The 14373-nt window shown below is 37.1% G+C and overlaps 2 protein-coding genes across 3 annotated transcripts; one reads left to right on the plus strand and one right to left on the minus strand.

Moving 5' to 3' along the window:
- Positions 1-3993: 3993 nt before the first annotated feature.
- Positions 3994-7453, plus strand: DJ1C (Class I glutamine amidotransferase-like superfamily protein). The gene is made up of 8 exons (XM_089621736.1): positions 3994-4290; positions 4534-4734; positions 5160-5309; positions 5423-5602; positions 5770-5847; positions 6231-6431; positions 6697-6834; positions 6902-7453. The coding sequence occupies exons 1-8, from the start codon at positions 4033-4035 to the stop codon at positions 7088-7090; spliced, it is 1395 nt and encodes a 464-aa protein (XP_089477862.1). The 5' UTR covers positions 3994-4032; the 3' UTR covers positions 7091-7453.
- A 380-nt stretch (positions 7454-7833) lies between these two features.
- On the minus strand, positions 7834-11525 carry LOC149389255 (ABSCISIC ACID-INSENSITIVE 5-like protein 6). Of its 2 annotated transcripts, XM_089621738.1 has the most exons (5): positions 11339-11525; positions 9729-10816; positions 9380-9451; positions 9259-9288; positions 7834-8169 (listed from the first exon to the last, which is right to left on the minus strand). In XM_089621738.1, the coding sequence occupies exons 2-5, from the start codon at positions 10716-10718 to the stop codon at positions 8095-8097; spliced, it is 1167 nt and encodes a 388-aa protein (XP_089477864.1). In that variant the 5' UTR covers positions 10719-10816; positions 11339-11525; the 3' UTR covers positions 7834-8094. The 2 variants fall into 2 exon arrangements, with proteins under 2 accessions (XP_089477864.1, XP_089477863.1); XM_089621737.1 differs by lacking the exon at positions 11339-11525 and having other exon boundaries at positions 9729-11327.
- Between the last annotated feature and the right edge of the window lie 2848 nt (positions 11526-14373).

The following is a 14373-nucleotide window of genomic DNA, read 5'->3' on the forward strand; positions in this document are numbered from 1 at the left end:
ATACTTTTATTATAACAATTATTAATACGATTTTTCAAATACCATGTACAGGTCACGTGGTGGTGTCGGGCTTTGACACGTGTTCTGTTTTCAGGTCCTAGAGTTACTCTTTGCGGATTTTCCGAGATTCATTGAAGATTGAGGTGTGGACCTAAATATCCACAAGTTCTGGAAGAATCCTTAAATTACAATTGAGGAGGATGAATCTATTTTGTTTAAAGTCGAGAAAGAGGTGGCAATTTAGGGTGTGAATCCCGAAATGCTACTCATTCTATGATTATAGGGAAAGATTGAGAGTGATGATGGTGACTCCTTCCATCTCTTTTTATTCGAAAGTGAGTTCTTGACTTTAGTTTTCTAGAAGATGAGAGAAAGGTGAACTATCGGGACGCAGAGAGTTTTCTCCCCTGCGCTTTTCAACGCTCAACATTAATCTTGGTGATAATGAGCAGTGAAGGGCCTTTATGTAATTTCTTTTTAGTCTCAGTTGTGTTTGAGTGAAAAAATTAGTTGAGTAGAGAATTTGGCATGATTTTGCTTTATTTGAGAGAGAGAGTTACCTCAAAATGGTGGTTGCGGTCCAATTTCTAGTGCCTTGGGGATTGTGGCAATGAGATGTGAAGTGTTTGGTGGGCATAGGTGAAATAGGCCCTTGAACTTTTTCTTAAACATCTCGGGCGCGAAGCCCTTTGGGACAGGAGCCTTGTGTCATAGGTGAGAAAGCCTTCTCGCCTGAGAGACGCGGCCTCTGGCGAGAAGGGTCTTCGTCGCCCAAGTCTTTTTTGGCGAGAGCCTCATGGCGGGAGCCGTCTTCCAGCCTCCTCTTGGCAAACAATTCTGGCCGTGTTTGAATGATCCGTGAGACGAGAAGGACTGGGCGAGAGCCTTGTCTGCCTGGTGTCGATCCTTCTCGCCCAAAGCCCGTTTGAAGGGAACATTGGTTGGGCGAGAGGTTCTTCGATCGTGGGCTGCTGAGTGAATGGTCACGGGTTTATGTGAGAGGAGTCCCGCAATTGGACCTCCTAGGTGGGTGAGGGCCCAACACCGTAGCTTAGGGTTTTTGTGTTTTTTTAAGCAAACTCATATATTTCTCGTCTTTCTCGAGTGTGCTTTTTCATTTCCTCCGTACAAAAAACGATGGCATAAACAACAGTGTTCCACATCTATGTTTAATTTATCGCTAAAATGAATATTGATCTAATAAAACACATGAAATAAGGTATAAAATCTACCACAAAAAAAAAAATAATGCCTAAATCTCATTTTTATATAAGACCATGAATAAAATTTATGTGTGGCTCTTATACCTTTTGATTTTTTATAAACTCATAGATGCCAAAGTAAATTTATATTTAAATTTTCTTTTAAGAAAATCTAACTAGTGTACAATATCTCTTATTAAAATGGTGGTATGGTTTTTGATGTAGTAATTCATAATGTTTCTTTTTGTTTCCTTTTGATTATATTCGACAATTGTTAATGTTTGTTTCAACACTAAAAAAACTTGTGTGGTTCGATCTAGGGTCATATTCGAATATGGTTGACTTTCAACGTTTCTCTCTTGCCTTGCCGGAAAATGGTTCTCCGATCAACCGTCTCATGAGGAAAAAAAACATCATATAAGTTATTGTGACGCGTAGGAATTTTTCGTGACGCACTCTATGATACTCAACATTAGTCTAATTATTATGTGGTCTCTAGAACTTAGAGTAATATAATGAGTAGGGCGAGATACATAGTTTTGAGTTCATAGGAATTACATGTGACCCATAGAGATGGTATTATATTTATAGAAGAGTATGAGGCTTAAAGATTGAAGTGGGCCATGGAGGATCACGCTAACTGATAATCTTTTTCGATGTATGTATGTCGAGGACTTGGGTGTGAGGGTCAGGGTAGCCAATAACTCACGTGTCGAGCGGTCGGAGTCCTTGGCCAAGGTGGGTGGTTGAGGTCTTGGCAAGAATTCATGGCCAAGGAACCATGGAGTCGTAGTCGAGAAGACCTGGTATGTCGAGATGCATTGATCACTATGTGCAAAAAAACTATGGGTGAAGAATGGTCGCAAATGTTGGCAGAGGACTTCCTTCAAGGGACCTTGGTCCGGGTCTTGGCTATGGAACTAGTCGAGGATTCTGGCTGTGGATCTAGATGAGAGTCTGGGTCAAAGATCGGGTCCTAATCGTTGACCTAGCCGAGGACCTAGCTGAGAATTATGGTTGAATACTTGGCCAAGGGCCTTGGGTGAAGAGTCCAGCGAGTAATGCAAATCGAGAAGTCTCGCCGAAGGTTTGTTGCGGGGTTAGGTGAGGAACCTCGGCCAAAGGGCTTTATCAGAGACCTAATAAAGAATTTTATGAGGTCTCTGATATGAATCTCTCACCAATTAATTGTTATGAGGCCTAATAATAACAAAAATTGAAAAAGAATCCCAAGATCTACAAAATATGATAATGTTGGGGTTTGTTAGTTGTATATAGAGAGAAATGAATACTACAATTTACACGATGACACGCCAACATACTCAAGATGAATACTTCAAAATCGATATAACAAATTAAGTTGCTTAATGTAGCAAGATAACTTGATAATTTTAAAAAGTCTTTTTAGGAGCAAAGAAAGACAAACTCACAATTTTTCATTCGAATAGACTGTAATTTTAATGCAAACATCAAAACACTATTTATAGTCTTAGAGAGGCTCTACGATTAAAAAAAAAAAAAAACGTTCAGCACCAACAACTCTAAAAATCAACCTAAAATACTCTTTTAAATAACACTAAAGCTAAATGAAAATTACTCCTAGCCTTTACAACTTTGAAATTGCAAATTTTAGCCTAAAAAAACACTAACTAGATACATACAACAACACGCTAAATGAATGTAAAATTTCAAATTCATCATATCATTTTTTAGTGATGATTTGACTACTTCTAAACTAATTACATCTACTCATATAACTTGATGTCCCACTGCTTGAACGTTCATGGTCTTTGGAAGAGTTTCTAGAACATTAATTATAATAATTAGGTTCCATAATGAATTCTACAATTGTTAGGTCTTATTAGCCAATTAGTTGATCAACCCATTTAGAGAGCCTCTTTCAAATGTTCAACCCTAAACGTTGTGAGAATTTGTACTTGATAGCTTATTGGATCATTAGAAAGTTAGCGTTCAGTTATCACAAGCCCACTTAAATCATTGTTGCTTGAATGTTGTCTTTGAATCCTTGAAATTTCACTTGCATCGATTCCAGCTCTATGATCGACATCAACGAGACTAGTCCAAGTGCTTGACGATGGAGGTTGACATTGAGTATCCGTGTTGATGACCTGTGTCAAGACTCATGATGATGTGTCCGAATCTTTGTTCTTTTGTTGACGGGCTTCTTGAAGCATTAATGGTAAACAAATATCATATTTGTTTAACTTGCCACATAAGTAATTTAAGCTACAACTAATTTAAGCAAATTTACTATTTATTGGTAAGCTAAATCACTCTCTTAACTTAACTTTATCCCACATGTCAATAATTAATATTTTATTATTATTTTCTATTCAATTCTCACCTATTAAATAAAAAAATAATAAAAAATGAGTTCATTTAATTTGCTAAGTTAGGTAGCTTAGTTAAGCAAAATAATTTAGTTATAAGCTAATAGGTAAATTGCAAAATAATGGTAAGCAACTAACATACAATTTTTGCTAATTGCTAGCAAATCTTCACAATTGTTAAGCCACGAACCATCTTTAATGCTCAAATTTGGGCTTATATTTGAGCAAGATCCAATAGTTTGCAATTCCAACCTTTCAAATGGTTCCGTGTAATTTTTCTATTTTTAAGGTGGGTTGTTGGGTTCCCATACGAGGCGTATAAACAACTATATAGCAAGGTAGAACAATTGAATTGAGTGGCCAAAATGCAACTTTGAGCAATCTTTCGGGAGCTAACACGAAATCTAACCATTTATAAAGTTGAAAACTAAAAACAACTATCGTCTTCAGAGATTTTATTTATCCGAGTCTTAGTCATCATGACTTCATCAATGGAGTCTCTGTATTCCGTTATCTCCTTCACCGCCGCGAAATTCCATCGCTCGACGCTCTCCCCTATGGCTTCTCTCGGAACAAGTTCGAAATCTTTCTCAGTCGCGGCAATGACGTCGAGTCAGAAGAGAGCGACGACCACGACAGCGAAACCGACGACGACCACGACTCTGAAACGCTCGGCTAAAACGACCAAAAGACTTTCCACAGAATCGAGCGATACCATTCCTCTTCCGAAGAAGAAGGTCTTTCTCTTCACTTTCTGTTTATTTAGTCGAATGAGAAACTAACTGGAAAAAGAAAAACCACGACAACAAAACTCGCATTTTACATTGTTGCTTTCAGTACTTCAGCACAAGAAAATATTCAAGGAATAGCTAGTTCAATCGTTACATCAATGAAAAAAAAACTATATAAGAAGTTCTGTTGACAGACAAAAATAAAAGTTCATTTTGTACCGGCAAATAAGAGTCTTTGCATATGTGTAGGTTTTGGTGCCAATAGGGTTTGGTACAGAAGAAATGGAGGCAGTTATCATCATCGACGTTCTCCGCCGAGCCGGTGCAGACGTTACAGTGGCCTCAGTGGAATCAGAGCTTGTGGTTGAAGCTTCATGTGGTACAAAGTTGGTGGCTGATACCTCGATTTCCAATTGCTCAGACAAAATCTTCGATCTTGTTGCATTGCCGGTTAGTGAGTCTGTTTTCTTCTTTGCTATAATCTGTTGAAGTTTTTGGTCAGAGATTTCGGAACAGGTTCTGATATTTAGGTTGTGAAGACAATCACGAAAAACTCGTTCAATATGACTAACAGATATGATTTATTAATTCATTGGCTCGATTCCTAGTACTTTAAGCTCAAGCCAACACAAACTAAGAAGAACTAAGGCTGTATTGAGGAATTTACACATCTTTCAAATATTTTAAGTCGAGCTTATGAGAAATTTCCTAAATTATCACCGTTCAAGTCAAATGTGGCAATCTGGACCAAGCGAGGTTCCAACGCAGCACTGATTTAGCGCTGTTTCTACGAAATAATAACTCATAATTATATGTTTTCCTTAAGTACAGATAATGGTATCTAATCAGGTAATTTCAACATAATCTTCATATAGGGAGGTATGCCTGGCTCAGTGAGGCTAAGAGACTGCAAAATTCTGAAAGAGATCACATGCAAACAGGCAGAGGAAAAGAGGCTTTATGGAGCTATATGTGCCGCTCCGGCGGTCACACTTCTACCGTGGGGACTTACAAGTAAAAAACAGGTGATTGGCTTCTTTTTTATATATATAATTTTTTTTTTTTTTAAATTTCATGTTGGTATTGTGTTTTTCAATGTCCTTTTGGTGTCTAATGGCGATGTAGTTTGTGATGCAAGACGACTTGCCATCCAGCGTTCATGGACAAGCTTCCGACCTTCTGGGCTGTTAAGTCAAACTTTCACGTTTCTAAAGGACTAACAACAAGTCGCGGTCCTGGAACATCGTTTGAGTTTGCCCTGTGCCTAGTAGAACAGTTACTCGGAGAGTCTGTTGCCACGGAAGTTGGAGAATTACTGGTAACTATATATACCCGTGTGGGCTTTCTTAATTTAACTTTCGTTACTGTATAAAATTATGGTATCCGTAAAGGAAGAGGTATGTGATCCATTAGATCAGAAAGCTCAGGCTTTATGATAAGTTTTTAGTACTGAAGTTTATCTTCTTTTTTTCTTCTTCATTTTAGATGATCTCGAATGAAGGCAATGAGCTAAGAAAGGAAGAATATAACAAAGTCGAGTGGTCTCTTGATCACCATCCTCGGGTAAGTAGCTTTTCTTTGTGCAAAATAGATAAATATAAGGTTGAGTGCCTGTTCTTTTCCACTGTATTCGTTGTAAAGAATGTCTTTCTTTTTATATTGCCGAGTTTTGAATGGTTAATTCATGAGATAAAAGTGTTTTAATGTCATCTCTACTAGTAATTAGATCTTAAATGGGTTCACATATAAATACTTTTGCTCATTATTTTTTTTATATGATCAATATTAATAATCCAGTTCTAGGTATTTGTATGATCCATGAGTCTTTACCAAGTATCCACTAGATTATTCCTACAAGTTAATATGATTCGTGAAGCAGAGAACCCTGATCTTTACTTTATTCTCAATTCAAATGCAAGTTTCATCATAATTGCGCTGTCAGACAGGTTCTTATTCCCATTGCTAATGGTTCCGAAGAGGTTGAAGTGGTAACTATTGCCGATATTCTAAGACGAGCTAAAGTAGATGTTGTAGTTGCTTCAGTTGGGAAATCGACAAAGATTTTAGGATCTCGAGGAACCAAGATAATTGCTGACAAGTTAATTGGTGATGTTTCCGAGTCCATATATGATCTCATCATTGTTCCGGTGAGACTACTCAAGATAATTTCTGTCATATATACAATATACGATTATATTAATGCGTTCTTCTTTAAGAAAATCAGATTTAACAAATATCTTCTTCATTGTAAATATTTCAGTTAGTACTAAAGGCTTTGATAAAATAAAGCTAGCTGTAGTTGTTCCACTCTTAGAATTGAAATGTCCAAATTTCAATATATGCATTATAATATATTGCTTAGGTCTCAGCAAAGACTGATCTGCAAGATCTCTTGGACTGTTCATCTTCTAGGGAGGAATTGCCGGGACTGAACGGCTCAACAAATCGAGGGTCCTAAAGAAACTACTCAAAGAGCAGAAACTTGCCGGAAGATTTTACGGAGCGGTCTGTTCATCGCCACAAATCTTGCACAATCAGGGCTTGCTAAAGGTCAGAACATAAACAAACCAATTTTTGTTCAGTCTCTTTAACGCTGAAATGATCTTAACACCCTCAGGATATGAAAGCCGTGGCCCACCCATCCATCGCTGGAGACCCGAAAGTGGTCATTGACGGAAAACTGATAACGAGCAAGGGACTCTCGACAGTCACGGAATTCGCATTGGCTATTGTAAGCAAGCTCTTCGGTCACAGCAGGGCTAGAAGTGTCGCAGAAGGGCTCGTTTATGAGTACCCCAAGAGTTGATTCATGGTTAGAGAAAGAGCCGCGATTTCGTGCCAAGATGTTCTGTAGTTATGACCTGTTCTGTGAGTACTTGATGACTCAACGGTCTGAAAAAGAACTCCCGGTGAAAGGAAACGGAATATAACATGGCAATTGTGGAAGCACTATCAGAAACGAGCTTGCTTGAGACAAAAAAACCTATCGCCTTGTGAAGTTGGTGCTGGTAAAAATGGTTTTGGGGGTGTCTAAAAGAAAGTTTTTAAGTAATTAATGAATCTTGCGATGTAAGTTTAGAAAACCTTGAAACGGATACTAATTTAACCTGTACTTTGGGATTTTTGGTTTTTCAAATTTTAATTTAAGTTTTTATTGTATGTTTTTTAATCATACCAATACTTTTAGGGGAAATTCAGCACTAATTTTTTAAATTGAATGGAAATACAACGGTTAACAATTAAAAAAAATGTAAATATGAAAGAAAATATCTCTGATTGCCGGTGTTTTATGGGATTTAAGTTTTTTGATTCGTATTTGTAGAACGAGTTTTGAGAAATTGGCATGCCAAGTCATTTCTTAACCCACGCGATTAAGTTTGGATGCATTCAAAATGGTCTCCAATCGAGTGTATTCTAATTTGTGTTATTATTACATCATAAAAATTCAAAGTTGTGAGTGTGACAAAATAACGAGACATGTCAAAAAATCTAACATCAATCAACAAGAAGAAATCAAAACTTTACAAAAAAAAAAAAACACTTTTAATATGATGTCAGTGTCAAATCCAAAATCACCCAAAACCAAAAAGACCACACGTGTCAAAAGTTTGATAATGTACAACATACAGTTCTTGTAATTTACAAAGCTTAGTGCACAGCTTCTACACGCTAACCAACCTATCTTTCTTGTCCTTTTCTTTTTTCTTTTTTCTTTTCTACACAAACTCAAATGCTCATATACTAACGACACTTGGAGTATTTTGCAAAGTCCAACAATCATTCAATACTATGGCACACTAGAGTAGTGAGTCACCAAGGACCCGTAAATGTCCTCTTCAAGCACTGCCTTTTGCTTCCCCATTGTTGATCCATTGACTCCAAAATCTGCCAACCCATAAATTAATTTTGGATAAACTTATTTGACTTGAAACAAAATACAACAAGATAGGAGAAACTATACATGGATAATGTCTAGCTTAAGTTTGACCTAAACAGCTTTGTATGTCGGTTTACTATAGTCTTCCCTTTCTAGGTGGTAGATGAGCTTACTAATTATTATGATGCTTAATATATTTTAAACTAATACAGTGAAATTCGACAGGACATGGAGCTTTATCATATAAACGACAACACTTTAATCAATTCGAGACCCAGTGGTTTGAATTTGTATTATAATGTACAAATAACACTAGATTGTTATGCTATTTTGGGTAAACATCCAAGTGACTTCAGGAAAGTAATTACAAAGTACGAAATAAATTAACAAAAAGTATAAGAGTATACTAGAAACTTGGATTAATTAAGTTCAAAGTGTGAGAGAACATGCAAGTCATGCCAGCACATAGCCCCAGAGTTACTATATTGTTGGTAGGTTAAACAACCATGTTCCTTTGTCAGTGATATTCGTAATCAATCGCACAGTCACATGACAAAATCAAATAATAATAGATAATATATATATATGTTTTAAATATTTTGCAACTATCATTGCGGTTTTAAACTCTAATCAATCATATTATATCACTTAAGAAATAAAATTTTGGTCTTAACTCATTGACTCGATATGGCTTTTGAGAAAAAGAAGCAATTGTGTCTACAAAACGATCTTTCTCTCTCTAATCAAAGGCCATTTGTCACTCTGTCCGAGTTTGGAAACTTTATGACCCGTTAACCATATCGGCTCAGCTATATCTAAGCCAGCCAAATGATTATCCAAAAAAAAAATAATGCAATAAATATTTTCTAGATATACTTAAGCTAGATGGCAGTATATATTCAATCAATCAAGTCAAGCTTTAATCCAGCTACGGATTAGAATGACATGCATGAACTCTGTTCACAGTGTCAAGACTCGATAGTGATACTTTGTTTAAGCTATGTGTGGCTTTAAAATAGCGCTAATGTATATAACCACGTGTGCCTGTTTACATGCATGCATATATGAGCATTGCAAGCCGGTGTATGTTTATGTACCTGATTTTTCTGAGCTTCCAATATTTCTTCCTGCAAATGAAACCACGTACAATAAGATCATTTGAAGTCTAGAAGTAATTACGCAATTAATAATTTGACGTTAATAAATAAAAATACAAACCTGTTTTCTCTGCAGTTCTTCGTTCACTTCTTTTAGCTTGGCGATTTCAGCTTCAAGCTCCATGGTATATGCCTGCCAAAAAAAAAAAAAAAAAGCATACATTTAATGTATAATTAAAATCAGGAAAATAGGTAAGATAAAGAGCAATAAAACATCTTATTCCCTTTGTTTCCCACTCGACAGTATTATTATCACTTGTAGTCCAAAGAGATGCTAATATTCATTTACATGAATCAAGATGCAATCACTAAAGTTGATGCATAAAGTTTCATTTTGTATGTTACAGAGCATATACTTCCAAATAATGATGTCTCTCCAATTAAATTACGAGAAAGCCAGAGTCTCTGACCTGTTTACGGGCCCGAGATCTGGCCGCGGACTCTCGGTTCTTGATCATCCTCTTCTGCCTCCTCTCGATGACCTTCTCGAGAGCCGCGCTGCACTTCCCTCTCCGGTTGAACATGTAAGGCACCACCGGCGACAGCGACGCCGCCGGCGAGTCCAGACCCCCCTTCACCGCCACCACCTCCGGCGACAGGTGGCTCACCGGAGACACCGCCGCCGCCACCGTCACCCCACAATTCCCCCGGCTCTGCACCACCGAAGACCGGTTTCCCGTGAACTGCGCGTTGCTCGCCAAATGCATCGGCATAGGCTTCAAGAAAGCTTGTTGCTGCTGAGAAGACCTCGCGCCCCCGAAGCTCAAGGGAGAAATCGGAGCCGGGTTATTGAGACCCGACTGAGTCATCTGATTCGCCGCTCCGCTGGTGAAAAGCCCGTTGCTTCTAACCGGGTTTGGCAACCCGAAGCCCGGGTTGTCGTTGGGCCTGCTAATTCCTCCTCCCATCTGTTGGGTTTGGGGAGTCTCTTCTCTCACTATCCCAGCTCTCACCAGAAACTCCTCAAGAGTCATCTCTCCCAGAGTCTGTTGCCTCTGAGGCACCGCCGCTGCCGCCGCGGATGCTGTTGCAGCGACGAGGCTCGGCTCGTCGTCGTTGGCCAAGTTTCTCCAGACCTCGTCCACGGTCTTCTGGCTCAGAGTCCTCGGCAGGGTTATCGAGCCTTGCCTCTGCAAGTTTCCGCCGGCTCCGGCCGAGGCCACGGCGGCTCCGGCGGAGGAAGCAGCGAGGATCTGAGTCTCCTCGGCGGTCCAGATGCTCTTCAAGAGCTCGTCCATGTTCATCGACCCGAAGTCCTTTCCCATCCCTCCTCCCATGGTGTTTTGGAACTCATCGAACGTCAGCGAGTACACCGACGACTGTCTCGCCAGCCCCAGGCTCCCCGGCGGCGATGGGGTTGGGGGATCCCCGAAGTTTCTGAAATTAGTATTTGACCCCATTTTTTTTTTTACTTTCTTTTTGTAGATTACTCTTCAGAATGCGGTGTTGTGTGTGTGTATTTCCTCTCGTGCACTTTTTCCACTGTTCGTCAAAAGGTCTACCATCAACATTGAAAAAAAATCATGAATCAGTGAAACATTAATGAAATCATACACAAACCTCTTTCACTACAATAATTTCAATGAAGTAATTTTTTTTTTTTTTTTTTGGAGAAGCTTCTTCTTGTTCCTTCTAACGATACATATCGAGATAGAAAAATTCCAGTTTTGATTTCACAAGCTAGTGCAAAGACAGTCAAAAACAAAAAAATCAGTGCCGAAGAAAGCAATAAAGAGGTTCAAAAAATAGATACACAGACTGATCTATCAAAACGTCATAAACGTTTGCAATGCATTGAGACTAAAAGTTCATCGTACCAAATCAAGTAAATGCACAGCTAACTAACAAATCAATAACCAACCCCAAGATCTTTCTCAATCAAGCTTTTAACAAGCTTTAAACTCATTTAAGCATAACTGAATCCTACTAGAAACGAACTAAATCGGAGAAAAGACAAAAATGAAAATCTGAATGGAAACAGTAAAACAAAGCAAAAAATACGAGCTGTTATGACTTTTACCTGTGAGAAAAAAAGAGGAAGATAAAATACGAAATTCAGAGCTTAGTGAGAGACTCGGAGAAGCTTTCCTTGGCAATGGCAGAGACGACAAGTGTCCTTTGAGGCCTTGACACGGGTCGCCATTTTAAGGAGGGTTTTTAGAGAGCTTCGATTCGATCTCTCGATATTTTGTATTATTTAATTAATTTGATTGATTGGTAAAGACTTTCGGAGCCATCCAGAACTTGATACGTGGCCCAACGAGAATAGGTTTAAGGGTGTGATGTGATGCGTTGGCCAATGGGATTGCGATAAATGGAGCGATTCTGGCCGTTGGATCGACCTTTCCGACATCATGTTCGATGGTGATCTTTGTGGTTCGGGAATAATGACGTGGTAGTGCTTTTATTTTTTTGTTTGAATGAGTTTTTTTTTCTATTATTATTTTATTTGGTAATGGAATTAATTATATTTATTGTTTTTGTTATCTAAAAAGGTAAGAGTAAGAGCAAGTGATTATATGTAACTTCTAAGCGTGTCATATTGTAGTGGTACCTAGGATAGCCTAGTGTTAATTCCACACCACCTCATGTGTGGAGGTCGTGGGTTCAATTCTCACTGCAGCTAAGCTGCCTTAAAAAAAAAGCGTGTCATATTGTAGACATTTTATTCATAATGACAAAAAAAAAGTTTTTGAAATAGAAATATTTAATGCACTTCAAAAATGAACCTCATGATAAAATAAGCTAATTTCAGTTTTAACCCAATGTGAGAGCCAATTCGAGTCACTGCAAAAACAACGAAAATATATATTAAAACACATATAGCTCACCTCAATAGATTGATGTTCATATTTTTTTATTTCTTGTGGTATCTAACTTGATCTGTTGGTATTTTCATGTCACTTTTAAAGTGAATATCGAGAGTTCAATACCCACCGCCAACAAATGTCCTTAGAAAAAATAATTTATAATTTCATAAATAATTGTTGCAATGTACGATAAGTTAATTTTGTCGCGGCCGCAGATGTTTATCAAGAATAATCGTCAACCTTTAAATGTCTATTTAAAACCCAAAAAAATGCTAGAGGTTGTGAAAATTTGAAGAAGCATGAAAATTTGAAAGAAAATCTAAGAAAATTTTAAGCACAAAGAAATTCTTTGAGATAATGAGAAGAGTGACATATATATATATATATATATATTCCCTTGTATTGTTTCTTTGATTTTATTTCCGATTTGTTCTCAATCAAATCAACACAAGCAAAATGAACGGATTCTCATTTCACTTTCCCTCGCATTTCTCGGTATCCAAACAGACTCTAAGTCGAGGACTGCACTTTTGTTGACGACTAGCATGTGCATAAAAAACGCAAGGAATCGCCAGTAGGATCGACGGTCTAACTGACAAACAAACAATATGTTTTACCAACTTACCATAATTTAATACAAAAATGACAATGTCAAAGAAGTCAAAGGCCCAAGATCCACTTTCGCCATTAGAGATACATCCATGGAAGCACCACTCGTTAACTTAAATTTGGTCGATTACCTTCTTTAATTACATACATGGTGACATGGTTGACCATGATGTAGTTAAATGTAATGATATTGTCAATCATGTACTCGGACGTGGTCGATATGGCGCACAAATCATATTGACTAATTTTATAAATGTTATCTTAAAACATTTGACTTTAAGTTGAGATTTCTTATTATTATCCTTATTCTACCAAGATCTAGATGATTTTATCAATCTGTGCTTGTAAAAATAGTAAGCATCTAAAACTTTCATTGAAGTGTCGATCAGATTTCCAATCTAGTTCACAGTTAATCAATTAATGAAAGTTAATAATCATAATAATAATAATAATTATTATTATTATTATTATTATTATTATTATTATTATTATATATGTTGGTCCTCCATCCTTTTCGGTGAAGGTTCCTTCTTTCTTGTGTTTTGTTTCAGGGCAACCATTAGGATATTACGGGGCCATCTTCGCGCTTTCACACCGTGTTTTGGCAGCAAAGAGAGCATACCGGTTAAGCCATTCTCCGCTTATGCTCTGATGATATTGTCATTGTAGACTCTGCAGTGGCAACTCTATACCACCATTAACTAAAATATGTCTATGGTTAACCAATTGACGGGCTTGAGGAATAGTCGAAGTTAGACCTAATCTAAAAAGGATGTTATCCAACCGCATTTCAAGCAATTGTAGTAAAACTTGACCTGTGGACCCTTTTGCCTTTCCGGCGATATGAACGTATTTAAGTAATTGTTGTTCTGTAAGACCATAATGAAAGCGTAATTTTTGAGCAAGAATTTACAGGAACATTTCATTTCTGAGCAGAAGAGCCATTTTCAAGTAGTGTTCGATCGATCACGTATTAATCAATATGCGATTGATTGGTCTGAGGTTATCGACAAAAAAGATTTGTCTCATTCACTTGCTATCTTTTTGTCCAAGTTTCTTCTCTTTTTTTCTAACTCACTTCCTTTTTTCTTTAATCAATTAATGAAAGTTAATAATCACATTTATTATATATATATATATATATATATATATATGTATGTATATATATATATATATGTTGTGATCATGTGTTCACAATAGATAGTATTTTTTTTCATGCATCCATATACTTCCTTTATTTTTTATTTATTTATTGATAAACTGCTTCGTCTAATTCTTATTTAGGAATTGAATTAAGTTTAGTTAACCAACATACATATATTGGCTTGAAGAATCACAAAAACCAACAAAATTGATGAGGCATATCTACTATGGAAATATATAAACTGATATTAAAGACTTTGCTCATGTAATGTGGATGTGGTCGTTGCTTTTCATTCAATTCTTTATAATTACTTATGATGGAACATGTGAGTGGGTAAATGTGCAAGATCTAAATAATAGAGCTATTCTATATATATATATATAGAATAGCTCTATTATTTAGATCTTGCACATTTACCCACTCACATATATGAAAAATAAAAGATGATGATATATGCCAACCCAATAAAGATAAGATATATACAATACAATA

Source organism: Urtica dioica, chromosome 8 (assembly GCF_054948205.1).
Source record: "Urtica dioica subsp. dioica isolate 48M chromosome 8, U.dioica_male_clone48M_v1_H2, whole genome shotgun sequence".
In the NCBI taxonomy this organism is placed as follows: Eukaryota; Viridiplantae; Streptophyta; class Magnoliopsida; order Rosales; family Urticaceae; genus Urtica; species Urtica dioica.